Below are 18,542 nucleotides of genomic sequence, written 5' to 3' on the forward strand. Positions count from 1 at the left end.
ATCAAAAGCATTCTTTCTAAAACTTTTATTCACTTTTATTTTTCTTTTGAGCATTGAAAAAATTCCTTTATTTGTTCATTAATTTTAACATCATTGACGACAATGACATATTTTTTTTTATTTCTTTGTAAAGTACTTTGTAAAGCTAACACATATTTTAAGATTTTTTAAATTAGTTAGGATGATGAATTACATACTTCCAAGGATAAATATTTGTACTATATTGTTTTGGCAGCTACTTTTGTTTGATGTTCTTGTAATTATCATAAACACTAGAATACCTCATTTTTGTTTATGATCACTTAGATTCATTTTTTTTTTCTTTTGATTGGCCAATGCCTCATTACTTGTAATAATGCGAAGATGTAAATGAAATTTATGAGATTTGTATTGAGAACAATTGTATAATTCGATTTGTCATAATTGAAGTATTTGTATTAATAATTTAATATTACATTATCTTCTCTATTATGATATGAGTGACACGATCACATCATCACGGAATACTAAAGTTGTGGATATAGGGGTGTATGTACGTACAAAATTAGTTAATTTTTTCGATGATCTAACAATGTTTGTTATGATGTTTTATAGTATGAGTATTTTAACTGATTTTATGCTTCTTTTTTTTTCCCCCCTCTAGTATAATTAGCAATAACATGATTCTTTGTAAATGGTATTATTACAATAAAATGAAGAGAAATTTTATTCGACCCAATTATTATAATGTCCAAGGTCCAATATTAGTTCATTATTCATTAATCTAAGTATTACATAATATGGGTTACTTAATTAATATAAAGAGTATTTAATTTTTAAACATTTTTTTTAACGAAGTTAGGAGTATTTAAATATATAATTTATGAAGTGCTCACCTTTGAAAATCAATAAAAATAGTCAATATGCAATAGTTGTAACTAAGTTATAAATAGTTTTTAAAAAACAACCGTATTGACGTACGACAAACATACCCTCTCGTGAAAGGCTATATCAAACATATGAAATAGTGTATTAAAGTTGTCATTTTTTTGGTGTCAAAAAAAAGTTGTCATTTTGTGATATACAATGATCAGATCAAATTATATTTATGGGAAACTTTTTTATTCGATCCAATATACAAAGTATGTAATTATTACGGAGTACATTTTAAAATCTATGTTAGATATAAATAGCGTATTACTTCTAGCTTATTATAATGGATTGAATTTAGTTTAATTAAAAAAAGAAAAAAAAAAAAAACAACTATGTTTTGATAGAACTAATATTAACTAATTTTTACTTTTCAATTATAAAATACTCCTATGATATAATTTTTGAAAAATCCAATTCCTGAAATTTTTGAAAGAAAAATTATATAATCGATTCATTTAAGAAATAATTTTCAATCAGCTTAAATGGAGATCATTTTCTTATCTACATATAATTTAATGATTTCTTTCCTAAATTATCTATTATAGTATTATGGAATATTAAATTTTAAAATAGTATTGGTAAAATATCTATTACTTAGAAACAAGACATTTTCTATTTTATTTTATAACAATCTACAAAATATAATAAAAAACTATATGATTTGTTTCCTTGTTTTTCTGATCTTCAATATCTTCCTATTAATTAACTAGGTAATTTTTTTTATTATTATTATTATTATTATTTTTTTTTTTTTTTTGAAAAGGGTCAATAAGTCATGCATTATATATATCATCATTAGTTGTCATTAATGTAAAATGCCACGCCAGCTCAAATTTTTTTTACTTCATATTATACCAAAACATACACTTAAAATAAACAATCTCTAGTTGTACATCCAATGCTATTTTTTTTGCTCATTTGGCAAAACCATTTTTAGAGCTAAATAAAACAAAAATTTATCTAAGCTAACGTAGTAACATGCATTTCAAATTAGTCACAATTCAAAGACACCTTAGTAAAACAGAAAATTTCAACACCCCCTCATGGTTCTCACCTCTATGCTTGTATAACTGATTTATTTATTTATTTTTTATTTTTTTTAATTTTTTTTTCAATATAAGGAGCAAGAGTAGCACCAATTTTTGGATAATGTATTATATATATTAAAAATAAATAAAAAAATCTGAAAAATCCCTCTATATTTAGGGCCTGTTCTCATTGACTTAAATGAGCTGAACTGAACTAAACTAAACTTATTAGAGTTGAACTGAACTGAACTGAACTGAAATGAATATTTTATAAGAAAAGGAAATTATGAGATGAACTGAATTGAACTAAACTAAACTAAACTGTACTTATTAGAACTGAACTGAACTAAACTAAACTATAAATAATCGTATGAGAACAGGCTCTTACTCCTGTCATTTTCACTAACTTTACACAGAACAGTAACACCATAACAAATAACTAGGGTGTTGTCAAAAAAAAAAAAATCTAAACTAGGGTAGAGAGCCATGCAACGTTCAATTATCACCAAAGGCCTAGCCTCAGCTAACAAAGTCCTCCGCCTTTCCGACCACCCTTCAACCCAATTACCACCCTACGACATGTTCATCAACCATCGAGGGACTGATACAAAGAAGACCATCGCTGGTCTTCTGTATCACCATCTCTCAGGTCTTGGATACCACCCCTTTCTAGATAGTAAGAGCATGAAACCCGGGGATAGGCTCTTTGAGAAAATCGACCCTGCAGTCAAGGAGTGTAGGGTTGGGGTGGCAATTTTCTCTGAAAATTATTGTAACTCTTTTTTTTGTTTGCATGAACTTGCCTTGATGTTAGAGTGCAAGAAGAGGATTGTGCCCATCTTTTGTGATGTGAATCCCTCCGCACTCCAAGTTATTGATGATGGTACTTGGGCGAGAAATGAAATTGAAAGGTTTGGTCAAGCTATTGAGGAGTGTAGATACATTGTTGGGGTATCATATGATAGTAAGAAAAATGGGTTAGTCCTAAATTAAAAAAATTTATTTTATTTCAAATAAAAAAAAAATTTATTTTTAATTTTAAAAATAATTTTTCGGGTAAAATTGTTGTAAAATATTTAATTGATGGTTGAATAATCTCATAGTGTTGATAAGTAATTAATGTACGTAATTATTTTATGTAGTTTATGTTACTTATCAACATATTAATTAATTTTTAAATTTTTTGTATTAATCTAAAATCACTAATCAATTGTTGCAGGGATTGGGCTGGGCTTATGGCAGAGGCAACAAAGGCAATTCTTCAAGCATTTCATGAGAATGAAGAAGATATGGAGTACCTTAAACACAAAATAACCAAATATTATGATGGGAATTCGGCTGAACCTTCTATCTAAATCGTACAAGTAATAAATCGTTGTTAAACTTGTCTTAATGTTTAATTTTTCTCCGTGTATAGGAAAATGGATAATAAACCTTCTATCGAGCTTATTAGGTTGGTGTCATTTCGTGTAGAACAATGTTGGGAGTGTTATTACCTTGTGCAGACCTATCCCGATTATGTATTAAAGTTTGCTTTGTCTCTTGTTTAATGCATCAGATGTTTTCTCTTTCATTTGAAATCTTTTAGTTGTTAGAAAGTTTTAATTTATATGGTAATTAATTAATTTTGTTTTGAAATTCATGAGAAAGATGACTATAATCCCTCTGTTCTTTGATATAAGCTATTTTAATCTTTAATTGAATGACAAACATAGTTTGACCACATAAAAGCACATATACACGACAAATTATAACTGTTTCATTGTGAAATTAACTGACATTAAGTTACCTGACTAAGCCAGATAGCTAAAATTCATATATATATATATGTTAGACATTCTACCTCCATTTCTTTCATATAAGACAATATACGTATTATTTTAATTTAACTTCTTTCCACATTTCCTCTTGTTTTACATGCAATTTGGGGGTGGTAACAATTTCTTCATTAATTGCATTTACATTGGACTTCCAACAATGAACTGAATAAAGCTAGTCATATAACCCCTCCTCTTTGAACAAATATATTATTGGGCTTAAAAAATTGTGTTCAATTAGTTTTTTCATTTAGTTGCATTATTGGTTTCGTTCATCAATAAGCTCTCCATTCTCTTTAAGATAAACAATAAAGGATCATGATCTTCATTAAAATGCCTTTTTAATTTCATACATGATTAAGTTACTTTGTTGTAAAATCCGTGACCTTGGTTCATTTCCTACCCTTTAGCCGGCCGATATATACAAAGTTACAAATTATTTAGAGTTCAACTTATTCAACTCAAACTAAACATATTATTAGCTGCAAAGTAACAATCATAAGATGATCGTTCGTACAAACCAATGCATGCAACGAATATCATCCAATCCTTTCTATTAAAATTAATTTCTGATTAGTTACTGAAAATTTCCATAGCGTTCATATTCCTAAATTCCTTTAACTATTAATTAATGTGGGAAGGACATTGATAAATTAAACGGGTCTGGACCACACCCGTCATAACTGTCCACTTTATACGATTAAGGAGATTCCACCTCAAAACCATATGACAATGAGGGGAGTAGCCTTTGGCCGAGATCACAACACAACTGAACTTGGCTCTGATACAATGATAAACGGGCCTGGGCCACATTCATCATAACTATCCACTTTATACGATCAAGGAGGTTCCACCTCAAAACCATATGGCAATGAGGGGAGTAGCCCCTTAGCCTTATAAAGTGGACACAACTTTCTTATTTCTTCAACGTGCAATACATATCCCAATACAAACTCTAACTTATAAATACAACCAATGTGGGACAACACATCACTCACATGTGGGTTTTCTCATGGGCTCAACAGACATGTATTCAATCCAATTGCATGCCTATAGGGAATTCTATACTAAAATCAATTGGTGATAAACTTATAATTAATATATACCAGATTTCTCAAAAAAGAATAAAAAAATATAGCTCATCTATTTTATAAGATGATGTTTTTACTCCTCTTTTTCTAAGGTGGAACAATTCTTTTAAATATAAAGGGTTTCAATAAAGTTTTTTCAATTAATCATGTATGAAGCGTATGTACTTCGTATGTGAAAAAGGAGCAAAATACGAGCCAATGTTATAGAATTTTTTTTTAAAAAAATCATTAAACTCTTACCACTTTATTAAAACAAAAAACAAAAAAAGGTTATCGGCATTATGCCATTATGCATTCCAAATGTGATTCAAAAAGCGTGATTAGCAGACAATGGAATTTGTTAGAAATTTAGAATTACTTTTCAACACATGACTATTTTGAATGACAATTGGAGAAAACCTTTATACTCATATTTGCCTACTGTATATCAGAGAAAACCTTTATACTCATACTTGTCTATTGTACATCAGAGAAAACCTTTATACTCATATTTGTCTACTGTATATCATTACATAATACACTCCCTCTGTTTTTATTTATTTGCAACAGACTACTTTAACACATCACACTTTCATGAAAATATTATACGGAGTATTAAATAAAGGTAAATGGATAAATTAAATGACAAATTTTTACCGCCAATAAGAAAAAAAGTGATACCGAGTAAGTAACTACGGTTTAATATTATGGCTTAATTAGTCATTTACTTGGTCTAATCACTTTCTTAGATATATAACATCATCCATTATCTATGTATCCCAATGAAACAAAACTCAATTTGAATATCAACCCCTTTTTATATCAGTCAATCATCAATCATATAATAAGTCACATCATTCATCAGCTAAGTTTATAATTATGAGAATTATTGGGCTACATTGTTGGTCAAATGGTAAATTGTTAAGTTTCACTGGAATTTTCTAGGACTAATGTTCTGAATCTCAAATATTCTCAAGGTCTTCGAAAGTGCAAGAGAAATTACCACCTGCTTTCTGCATGTATTTGAACTTCTACAAAAAAAATTCTCTCACTTTGGCAATGTTTTGGCCTTTTGGGCACTTAGAAGGGACATAAAGAGGGACAAATCTCACTTTTTCTCTAAGGTGCCCACCAACTTTGTCCCCTAAATTCGCTTCTTTACATCTCGGTGGGACTTTCTTCCCGTAGAGATGCTAAACACTTTATTTGGATTAAGATTGATCTTTATTGCGGAATATTATCTCTATTTCATATTATTTACAAATTTGGGTATTAATTTGTTAAATATAAAAAATATTCAAAGTTGCATGCAAATGATATGAAATAGAGATAGTATATTGTAGTGACTAGTTTTAAATTTTAGATTTACTTTAGAAAGGATGGGTCATAATGTCATATTGATCTAATCTATTAACTATTATTAAAACAGAAGATGTTGACGTCACCACTACCCACGTGTCGCTCTCTTAATAAAAAAAATTCCCGCCTAAATGCAATGATGATGTCATCTTTTTTTTTGGTACAACTATCATATTTAAGATTTTTGAAATTAAAATATTAGAAAGTTCTACATTACAACTAAAACCTATCAATTTATCGTAGGAAATTGAAACAATTTAAAATAGCACACTAATAAATGACCTTCTACGTTGAACTATGAATTAGACGATGTTGAACAGATACTATATCATAATTTTGATGAAAATGAAAAATTTTAAAATTACAAAATGTATGTAATTCTTATTTATATTCATGTATAATAGCAATTTATTTTTAAAATGTACAAATTAAAAATAGGTTTTATATAAACCGTGCATTGCATGGGTTCTAACCTAGTAATATTCTACTAGTTAAACATTAAGGCACTATTCTTTAGAGCTGCTCTGCTCAGATCAAATTTGTTATGCTTTGCTCTACTCTACTCAAATCTACTCTGCTCTGCTCTGTTTTTAAATAATAATTAATAATAAAATAATAATAATTAATATTGTATTGATGATAATAATTTATTATTTTAAGAAAATAATTATTAATAATCATTAATAATATTATTATAATAATTTTAATAATTATAAAAATTCTTTCAAAAAAAAAATTAATAATAACAATAATAATTTTTTTTTTTGAAATAAAAATAATAACAATTTCTAATATTTATCGAGCATAATAATAACAGTTAATATTTTTTTAGGGAATAGTAATACTTAATATTTTTTTTTGAAAAGCAATACTTAATATTTAATAATAATACTAAATACATAATTTTATTTAATAATAAAAACTAATGATATAAAAAGAATAAAAAAAAAAGTGCAAAAAAATTGAAAAATAGTCACCCTTTTTTTAAGAGAATAGGAAATAGGATTACTTAATAATACACCAAATACATCCAAAAACTACAGCCAAGACGCATGAAAATTGTATTCTACAAGGTTTTAAACAAAAGATATGTTCTTCCTAACAACCCTATTTACTCAAAAGGTTCAACAAACAACTTTATGGTCAACTGTTGCCAAAACCTATACATTAATATCCCCAATTAGGTAATTACCCAATCAGTTTTTTTTTTAAATTTGGAAAAATAAATAAATAAATACTACATAAAAGTGCTACAAGGGAAGCATGCAATTGCTCTAAAAAAAAAAAAAAAAAGCATGCAATTCAAAGTATAGAAAAATTTCCTCTTTCCATGTACAAGGGAAACTCAATTACCCTTCGAGTATTAGCCTGTCGACTCACCCTGCTGCCGACTTGACGACCCGTCGCTGCCTGTCGCCCGTCGTCCGCAGACCAGCAGCTTTCCATGCCGCCGCCCTTCCATCCGTCGGACTTCCTTAGACAGACCACCTTCTCAATTTCAGGCACCATAATTTCAATCTTTCCTACTTTGTTTTTTTTTTTGACAAAGATCAACTCATTATATAAATAAAAACATGATTACAACCTAAATAGACTAATACATGAACATAAAAAACCTACACACACTAAGAACTAGTACAGGAAGATCGAAGATAACAAAATTCTGAAACGATTTTGTAGCAAACCATGAGCTGCGGAGTCCGAACAACCCAGAAGACCAAACCGCATCCAAACTGTGGACCAAGAGAAGCCGAATGAACTGAGACAGTCGAGATGGACCAAGAGCGCAGAGCACGAACCTTGAAGAGAACCCGAACTGGCATTGAAAGCGATGGGAACTCATAATAAAAATTGTAGGGAGACGAAAGGACCCGAAACATGCACCTTGTTGCTGAAGAACTAACCTATGACACCATTCCACTCCTAGGGACCGAAAAACATAACTGCATCCTAGGAGTCCCGGAACAAAACCTATAGAGTCATATACTCTAATGACTCTCTGAGAAACCGTGCATCCAATTGCAGGTTCTCCTCTTGCAACTCTACAAACAGAGAATACAAGAAAATGAAGGACTTTGCTCAACCCAAACATCAAAGATGGGTAGCCTCCGTCAAGATTTTGATTAACAGCGATGACTGACCTTGTCATCACCCAAACTAACAAAGGGATGATAGCAATTGTTTGAATGCATATATCATCCCACAACCTAGCAACAAGACCTACAAACCAAACTCTTCCCTTATAACCACACTCCTCCTGCAAACTCCATATGTAGGGAAAATCATCCACCACCTGCGCAAATAACTTCTCCCCTAGTAAAACTGTTTTAACTACCAGAGGAACACATTCACATCCCAACAAGGCTACTACTCGGACCACCAACCCAACTAAAAAGGGATTGTTAAATCTTACAACCCTCAAAACCCACCAACTAGGCTCCGAAGACCATGAAAACACTTCGATAACTTCCATAACTAGAATTACTCTATGGAACTCTAACTCATAACCAAGAAGAGAAAGAGAATTATTGAAAAATAAAAACCAAATCAACAAAACATGCAACTTCTTAAACAAAAACAACAAAAAACGGCTAAAGCAAAAATAATAACAACCCACTAAAAGAAACATACAAACAAACTTGCAAGAGAACAAAGGAAAAGACAACGAAGTTTGATCAAACCTCACCGGCCCAACCGCACAAACCCAACCCACACTGAGAACAACCGTCAACGGCACCGCAAAGAACCCCTCGTTGAACTTAACCTTGGGTACACGAGGAAACCCTAACCCTAACTTTACCTTTACCATCGGGAATTAATTAACAAAATTCCTTTCGACGGCGGTGTTAAGACTAGCCTTTGGTTCTTGATTTGTTGAAGCAAGCCGCCAAGAACTTGACGATGAACCCAAATAACGGACGACCGAAGAGGAACCCCTGTTCTTCACTAACTGACCAAAAAAAACGAAAATTAAATAGCAAAAAAGAAAACTACGGAAGAGTTGGGCTCGCCGGCGACGGCTAGGCAAAACCCGCCAGTCGCCGGCGAGCAGAAGCTGCGAAAAGGGGAAACGGTGGAGGTGGTGGAGGATAGAGATGAGGGTTAGAGAGAGAGAGTCGTTTGTGAAATTATTGAATTTTTGAAGATGTTGTTTGAAGATAATTTCAGGTAACATAGTTTCAACCTTTCAGCATATGTTCTTATTTTGATATGCAGTTGTAATAATTTGAAGATGTTAAACTATTGTCTTTTATCTTTCTATTATTAACATATGTTAAATACGGTACACATTTATTTATGTTTTCACTCACCTAAATCAATGGTATAATAATAATAATAATAATAATAATAATAATAATAATAATAATAATAATGAGAAAAAAATAATAATAATAATAATAGTATTAGGTTTGGGTCAGACTATGAATGGTAAGACTTACCGTTGTGTTCTTTGCTACCGGTTGGGTGTTCCTTTGTTCTCCATTTCGACCCCGTGTTCTGCTTGCTCAAGGGTTTTTGATGGGGATATTTATGGGGATCATGCAGTGTCTTGTGCTGGAATGGTGGGTATTAAACATCGGCACAACGTTGTTCGTGACTCCCTTGTTGATATTTGTTTTCGGTATGGGATTTCTGCAAGAAAGGAGGTTAACATTCAGTTAATCGGAGGGGACGACGGGGCTCTTCGACCAGCAGATGTGTTGCTTTATTCTTGGGATAAAGGCCTTGATGTATGTGTTGACTTGACGGGGTCTTCTCCTTTGACTCAATCTGGGTTGTTTGACTTCGTTCCTGGTCGTGTTGTGTCGGTTGCGGCTCAACGGATGCCGGACAAGTATGGGGCGCATTGCAGGGCTATTGGCTATGGTTTTCTTCCTTTCTCTTTTTTTTTAATTGGGGGAATTAGAGAAGTATGTTGTTGCGTTGTTGAAGCGGGTTCAGACGTTCGCTAGAACTCATGATATTGGTGCTCGTGCAGCTGCTCACATGTTTAACAGGATCGGGTTCGCTATAACTAGAGGGGTGGGGGCCCAGATTGTATCTCGACTTCCCACTAATTTCTAGTAAATCATTTGACTTTGTAGGTTTTTATTATTTTTCTATAATAATAATAATAATAATAATGCTGAAATCTGCTCTGCTCTGCTCTGCTAAAATCTAATTTGCTCTGCTCTGCCTAGAAACTCAAAAGAACAGGGTCTAAGATTCACTATAAAATTCCTAGTTTCCTACTAGTTAGACATTAAGATTTACTAATTTTAATTCTTTTACAGAGATATTACATGTGAGAGTGAGGAATAATTCAAATGGTTAGAGCTCCTCTCCCGATTTCAAGAGATTCTGAGATTGATTCTCACCTTTACTCTTATGACTTTTTAACCACCAAAAACAGAGATATTATGTATGAAGTATCATTCAAAAATAAAAAATGAAACAATAAGAAATTCAAACAGAACCTTAAGTATATTTTGTAAACCGCGTAATAAGTGACCTCAACTAAGGTCCCACATGGACTGATTTGGACTTGTATTGTGTATACGCACGAAAGAAGTAGCCCATATTCAGCACCTATATGATTGGGCTACCAACTGTAGAAATATTTTCTAAGGACTAGCCCATTCAAGAAAATTGATAGTTTTGATATAAATTTGGCCCACCTGGAGCGGCCCAGTTGTGTTAATTCTTATGTTCTATCATAATTGCAATATGTTTCATTTTCTTTTTCTTGGTTTTTTGTTTTTCAAAAAGTGTACAAGTTAATTAAATTGCAGCAATTTCTATTCAGTGAACTTAACATGCTTTTTGGGTTGATGACAATGTAAAGAGGCAATGTATGATGTACATCCTTCTTCAATAACTGCTGTGTCATGTTATCATAAAGTATATACTCGAAAGCGCACCTAGTATGTCCAAGCAAACTACTTTAATTTCAAACTCATAATCGAGTAATTAAGTATAATCTACGAGTCGAGATGATCCAACTCAGCAAGATACCTCTAGTATTTAAAAAGGTAACAAGTTATGATAAGATGAGTTATAAAATTGACTAATGCAAAAATCACCTTTTTAATATGGTGATGCCAATGTAGGGAGCTTAATTGGTGGTGCCTTACAACCCACAAAATTAAATCTTGATAAGAAAATATCATAAGCTGTCAATATATATATATTAGTTAGTCACACGGTGTTTATCTATAATCAGCAAACAATGGTTGGCAACCACATCTATCTTTACATACTAAAAGAGTTAGCAATAAAGTTTAATGAATTATGAAGATGCAATGAGTTATTTTACTTAAAGAAGAAATTGAAAGAGGTAATCTTTATATTGTGTGGTCCTTTTGTAAAGTTGAAACATTTAAACAACGAGGCCTAACTTTGGTGGCATTGTTGATTGTGATGCTTCGAGACATTGCACTAGAAATTAAATTATTAATAAAGAGGTGGAAAATTAAATTAAATAAAATGGAATGCTTGTTGATTACAAGAAATTAAAAGAGACAAGCTTTATATTTTGTTAGGCCTCATTGCAACTTAAGATTATGAGATTGCTCATATTTCCTTTTCTCATTACACTTTTTCTTTTGAGATTTTATTGGTTTTTGAGAATAATAGGTGTGTGGATAATGAATTAAATCATATTTAATTTATTTAAGTTTATTGTTTAATTTGAGTTGTACCCATCGAGGTTTTAAATCATTCACTTTAATTTTGAGCCGTATTCAGTTTCCCTGCAATAATATAATATACAATAAAAGTTCAATCATTGTTATTTTTTGTTAGTCTACTTGAAAATGCAATATAATGAGCTATGTAAAGCTACAAAAACTAACTTGATGATTGAAGTAAATATGTATAATAGGCTCATAGAAACTACTTTGACAATGTTTCAAATTAATGTACTAGCTAGGTAGATAATTAAATTCATTCAACTATTTAATTTTGAGTTTTTGACAATGTTTCAAAGCACATGTTATACGTGTTACTACCACTAAGCCTTGTACTTTGGTTTCAATAATGTACTTTAGCCCTATTAGGCATAGAATGAGACATTTATAAAGCATGGAAATAACTTTGCTTCACCTATATTTGGTTTAACTTGATCTTTTACTTTGATTTCAGTGGATATCAACTCAGACATGATATCTATGTTACACTCTAATAATTCATACAGTTTTATGATTTACATTAATATATCTTAAATCAATTAATATATACTTCATGACGTAACAACAAATAACCTCATCTAAATACCATTAATACCAATTGGTTTAGGCACCTTTATACAATTATCAATGATGCACTATGATCTTTAATGCATATGTCATGTATATAAATTTAGATTAATTATTACCTATTAATTGAAAATATATATATATATATATATATATATATATATATATATATATATATATATATATATATATATATATATATATATATCCCCTTCGTCACGGATCAAATTATTAACATCATTTTCATTATAAAACCGTCTCAAATTAGTTTCAACATTTCTGTAAAAGGCATGTCTAATTTTATATTATTTCTCACTTAATTTTTAACATGTATTTCACACTTTATTCGAAAATAGTTTAATTACTACTTTCTACTAAAATAAAACCTCACATCTTCAAGAAGTAATAACACATTTTCCCCACTAAGGGCCTGTTCTATTCACCTTTATTTCAGTTCAGTTCCTAATTTCTTTTTCTCATAAACAATTCACTTCACCTCTATTTAGTTTAGTTCAGTTCAATTCAGCCCCAATCAGTTCAATTCAGTAAATCGAAACAGACCCTTAAGAAAAATTAAATAAGAAAAAAAAAACTTCCTCCGTTTTTTTATTATTGCACCATAGGGGTTGGTTACAAAGAATTTCGTAGTGGAAAAAAGTAAGAGAGAGAAAGGTAAAAATACAAAATTGCCAATGTGACATATTGATAAACTAAAATATAATTGTGAAAAAGTAAGGGTATGTTGGGTATTTGTAGTGTGAACACAAATAATTTTTTTCCTAATGAAGAAATGGTGTAATATTTGTGAAACTTCCTAAAAAGGCAAGTAGTGCAATAATAAAAGAACGGAGGAAGTATATCATATTACGTAAATACGTAGTACAAAATACTCCTTTTTTATTCATTACAATAACACTTTCAAGCGTAGCAAAACATATATTTGCGTTTGACCATCAAAATACTCAAGTATGCGTTACTAATTTTTTTTAATAAAGATAATATTATAATATTTTATTTTATGAATAATTTAACAATATATTATACAACAAAATTAAGTAATATTGTATCACTTAAAAATGTAAAGGGCTTATTATATACGAAGTATAACATTCTGTAACAAAGTTCATTAAAATCTTTAAAATTCTTATCAATCAAAGTATTGCGATTTCACAAAAAAAAAAAAAAAAAAAAAAAAAAAAAAACAGTTTCATGGCCAAGATGTTTAGGCGGCGACGAAGGTGGTCCCCATGTCTTAAGCATAAGAAAAGTGTGACAATAACATATTTGATCAAAGTAGTTTCATTTTTCATAGTTGAGATAAAACTCCCCCATATATCTCATACCTTTGTCTCAAGGTTGTTACATTACCTGTGGGGGGTCCCACACTTACACGTGTAGCCTTCTTAATGGTACAGTTTGGTACTTGAGTGGCAACCCACCAGCCAATCCTCCTTTCCTTTGCCTCCCCCCTAATATTTCCCACCCACATTAATACTATATTTGCCAAACAAGGCATTACATAATTTCAACTTTATTATAAAAGGCATGACCAAATTATCATAATAAAAAAGTTTTTTTTTTTTAAGGTACTTGTACATGTACATGATATCATTTTATTTTCATCACCAACACAAACTATGGAAAGCACAGACTCTTCAACTACACAACCTTACCCTCAGCTACCTCCCGGGTTTCGATTCCATCCGACTGATGAAGAACTCATTGTTCACTACCTCAAACGAAAGGCTTCATCCTCGCCTCTTCCTGTGGCGATCATAGCTGAGGTCGATTTGTACAAGTTCGACCCTTGGGAGCTTCCTAGTACGTGTACATACGCATACAAATTAAACAATTAAATTATTTAATATTTAATTTTCGTACCATAAAGATTATTTTATGATATGATACGATAGATATGATTATTTCTTTTATTATTTTGTTTAGGTAAGGCGATATTTGGAGAACAAGAGTGGTACTTTTTTAGTCCTAGAGATCGGAAGTACCCAAATGGGGCCCGGCCAAATAGAGCCGCAACTTCAGGTTATTGGAAAGCTACAGGAACTGATAAGCCAATATTAACATCTAATGGTAACCAAAAAGTTGGTGTTAAGAAGGCTCTTGTTTTCTATGGTGGTAAACCTCCTAGAGGGATCAAAACTGATTGGATTATGCACGAGTATCGCGTTATTGATGCTAATTCTAGCTCCAAGCTTCCTCATCCTCTCGTCGATCATCCCTCCAAGAAGGCCTCTCTTCGGGTATGTATGCTTAATCGTTATTTGCTTAGCTTCTTCAATGATTTGCACTTGTTTTTGTTAGTCATGCTATGATGAGCTCAATTTTTGTTTTCTATGTCTTGTGTATAAAAAATATGTATAACTTCTTAGACCATTGATCGTATTCAATTCACCTTATTTTCATCGAACTGAAATGATTAAAGCCGTAACTTTCTTATAATACTTAAACTGGTTTTTTATGATCAAAATTGATTTTGTTAGTTCATTAGTAATTTTGTTTTTATGATTTAGAATAATATTACAATACACCATAATAGTTGCATTTTTTCGCATGTCAATATAAATAAATTGGTATATTTGTATTGTATGTACTAAAACAATTTCTTCCTCTTTTATTGTGGTGATTGATAACTAGCTTGATGATTGGGTTCTATGCCGAATTTACAAGAAAAACAACACTCAAAGACCAATGGAACACGAACGAGACGATCTAATTGAGGAGATGATAAAGCAACAAAAGCTAATGAGAACAATATGCTCAAAAAACACACCTTCTAATGCATTACTAATGGATCACACTAACAATGATCAAAACATATATGAATTCACACAATTAGGCCCTTCAACCTCAAGGCATGACTTGTACGGAATGCAAGGGGATGACAACAAGAAGCGTGAGCATCTATACTGGGATGATCCGATGGGATCCGTCGGATCATCCTCAGGCCGGCGATTCCACCACCCACAATCCGATCAGACGACGGGGAGTACCGGGACAGATGGAAATAGCTCATCATTTGTATCAATGTTAAGCCAACTACCTCAAGGGATTAATAATACTAGTGGTGCCCCTTTTAGTATGGGGAGTCCCTTACTAGTTGGGAACATTGGTGATGGTGTTCTAAGGCCTCCTTTTCAGCTTTCTGGTGGAACATGGAATTCATAGTTGTTTAATTTCTTCATCAAAATCATGGGAAATTTATACTCATATTGAAGCAAATACAAGTGTAAGAAATTAAAGTACACTCTATACACATATAGCTATTAATGATTTATAATTTTATATGTATTATTGTTAGATTTTTACTTCGAAAACACAGGATTTTGATAGTTTATTGCACATTTAGGGGTAATTTTTTTGGTTTTGCATGTCATTATGCCTTAAATCATTGTTACTAAAGAGAAAAAGAGTAATACATGCATGTTAGTTTAAATTAAATAAAAGGAATTTGGAGCAATAACACGTTAATATAAGGTTTATATATGACTATGCATGTTTCAAAATAAAATCAATAAATAAATAAATAAATAAATAAATAAATATGCATATACTAATAGTATTTAATAATACTAGGGATTCCAACGCGCGCGGTATAACTAGCCCTTTGAGAAGAATTTTTAACGATGTTCTTTATGTCTTATGCCAGTTTGTATAATTAATATTTTATCAAAGTTATTTGCATATAAACGATAAATGTATTGGATGTTGTGTAGTTGTGCAATATTCTAAACTTTAGTTGAGCTATTTCAAAATAACGCCCACATAAATCAGCAACCTTTCATTGTCCAATGACTAATGTTGTCATGTAATTAAACCATAACCCCCATTAAATTTAGAAAATTCTAAACTTTATTATTCCATTTCTCCATTTAATTTCAGATTAATTAATGGATCTTAAGAAAAATTGCAAAATTAATTACACATCGGGATAAGAAGGTAAACAAACATTTTGAGGGATGTAATGGTCTGTGCACTATTCATAAGAGCAATCTCCTACGTTTTACTTTTTATTATTATTATTATAAGAGAGAAGAGAGATAGGGATAGGGATAGGGATAAACACATGTATGAAGTACATAGTATTTAATAATATAAACCGCTACCATAATGCCACATGTATCTTTTACTTTTGATCTTTCCTTACTACGTACTTCGTATTATTTTTCCTTTTTAATTAGGTTGTATTTTTCTTAAAATTATTTATAGCTTTGTCTCAAATTCAATGTACGTAAATACTGCTTTATGTTATGTTGTTTTATATGTATGACCTATTTTTTATAGTAAAATTGCATTGTGGTCTTTTGACTAATGTGTTTATTTCTAAATTAAAAGCTATACACACAATTTGAAGGACATTTATACCTACTCATTAGTATTTCTAAACACAAATTACAATTACGTGTACGTTTCCTGTTGGTCTTTCCATGTAGTTTTTTTTTTTTTTTAAAAAAAAAAATTAATCCTAATTCATTGTATTAGTTTTTTTTTTTTTTTTTTCCTTTTCATCCGTCATTCTCTCTCTCAAACTTTTCATCTATCTCATATAAAAATATATATCTAATAAGCGTTGTGTTCTGTTGAAGTCATAAAGTTGTTTAGAATTTCAACTCAACTCAATTTAGCTCCATCTAGTTCAATTCATTTCATATCAATTCCATACATGTATTATATCAAACAAAAGTAATTCAGTATAACTATATATGCCACTGTTCGTAAAAATATTTAGGGTAATTTTGTTAAATAACAACTACCATTTAAGTGACCAGATTTGGAAGCAACTGCCTTTTTTTTTTTTTTTTTGCAAAAACACAAAAACTTTGAGTAGCACTACCACATGTTGTTTTTCTGGCAAGAATATTTTTTTTGGGGGCGTACTTTATAAAATTAAGTGACAATATTGGTCTAAATTAACCTTAACTTAGGTAATACACATCAATTGTCTCAAATTCCCAGTTTTACAAAACCCTAAATTCAACTTTTCCCTATGAACCCTAATTTTAATATTTAATTGAGAAATTAATTCAATTACAATGCGAAATTAAAAACAATTTACATTAATTGTGTTCGGCTACCAAATTTCCTTGTTTTCTCTCCCACAATTGATTGAAATCTTATAAATTAAGCTGACTCAACCGGGGATTCTTGCTAGAAAGTTAAATGTGGTAGTACTACTCAAAGTTTTTGTAGTATTTTTTTCAAATAAATAAATAAATAGTACGGAATAGTTGTTTTCAAAAGTGAACATTTAAATGGTACTTTTTGACAAAATTTTATACAAATATTTATAGTAATATTTTCTTTAATAACATGAAATTTTGAAAGGAAAGAATCCTGATATCACTTTTTTTTTCTTTTTCTTGCAAATACCACCAATGTCTCCTTTTTTTTTTTTTTTTTCTTTTTTCCAATATCATGCCCCTTAATTAACTCAAAATCATGCCTTTTCTATTCTTCAAATAATTCAAACAGTTATCATGTCTGTTCATCTTCATTCTCATTCAATGATTCCTTATCACAAATATATATCCCCATATATAAAATACTATCTTCGATTTTTTTTAGTTGCAATTTTGGAATATTTTATATCTCTCAAATAATACCCCAAAGTCGCAATTAAAAATATCGGAGGTTGTATTGAAATTTTTTTTATAAATTTAAATACTGTAAATTCTTAAATATTGATCTTTTTTTTAAAAAAATCACAATATGAAATATAATCATTTGACCATTGGATGGTCAAGGTAAAAAAAAAAAAAAAAAAAACCTATAATATATATATATATATATATATATATATATATATATATATATATATATATATATATATATATATATATATATATATATATATCCGTGCATTACAAGCATTAATTTTAGTGGGTTTCTTTTTTAATGTATAGAGAATCAAAAAAACAATGGATTAATTATTTTTATTTTTTTTTTGTCCCGGATTTTAGCTAGCTAGGTATTATCGCCCACAACTACACCAACAAAATTAGCTAATTAGCATCGACATCAACTTTAAATTTATCAACCTAAGAACAAATCTTGCACCCCTTCTAATATCTAACTTCCAATAATTTAGATTAATTTGATTACTAG

General features: G+C 30.5%; 1 protein-coding gene and 1 pseudogene across 1 annotated transcript; both read left to right on the forward strand.

Moving 5' to 3' along the window:
- The first annotated feature begins 2,426 nt into the window (after window positions 1-2,426).
- LOC145578235 (putative 2' cyclic ADP-D-ribose synthase BdTIR pseudogene) lies at window positions 2,427-3,295 on the forward strand (annotated as a pseudogene).
- Window positions 3,296-14,059: 10,764 nt separating this feature from the next.
- Window positions 14,060-15,654, forward strand: LOC145579442 (NAC transcription factor 25-like). Its single transcript, XM_081636690.1, has 3 exons — window positions 14,060-14,243; window positions 14,367-14,680; window positions 15,075-15,654. Exons 1-3 carry the CDS (start codon window positions 14,060-14,062, stop codon window positions 15,603-15,605), a joined length of 1,029 nt encoding a protein of 342 aa, XP_081492816.1. The 3' UTR covers window positions 15,606-15,654.
- Window positions 15,655-18,542: the final 2,888 nt, after the last annotated feature.

The sequence above is a fragment of the Chenopodium album genome, chromosome 14 (genome assembly GCF_948465745.1).
Source record: "Chenopodium album chromosome 14, dcCheAlbu1.1, whole genome shotgun sequence".
Lineage (NCBI taxonomy): Eukaryota > Viridiplantae > Streptophyta > Magnoliopsida > Caryophyllales > Amaranthaceae > Chenopodium > Chenopodium album.

Excerpts from the sequence above, each read along its gene's own strand:
- LOC145579442 (XM_081636690.1), top strand. The coding sequence starts at position 14,060 with ATGGAAAGCACAGACTCTTCAACTACACAACCTTACCCTCAGCTACCT. Across the intron at positions 14,244-14,366 it reads CGACCCTTGGGAGCTTCCTA|GTAAGGCGATATTTGGAGAA; the intron begins GTACGTGTACAT and ends TATTTTGTTTAG. Across the intron at positions 14,681-15,074 it reads CCAAGAAGGCCTCTCTTCGG|CTTGATGATTGGGTTCTATG; the intron begins GTATGTATGCTT and ends ATTGATAACTAG.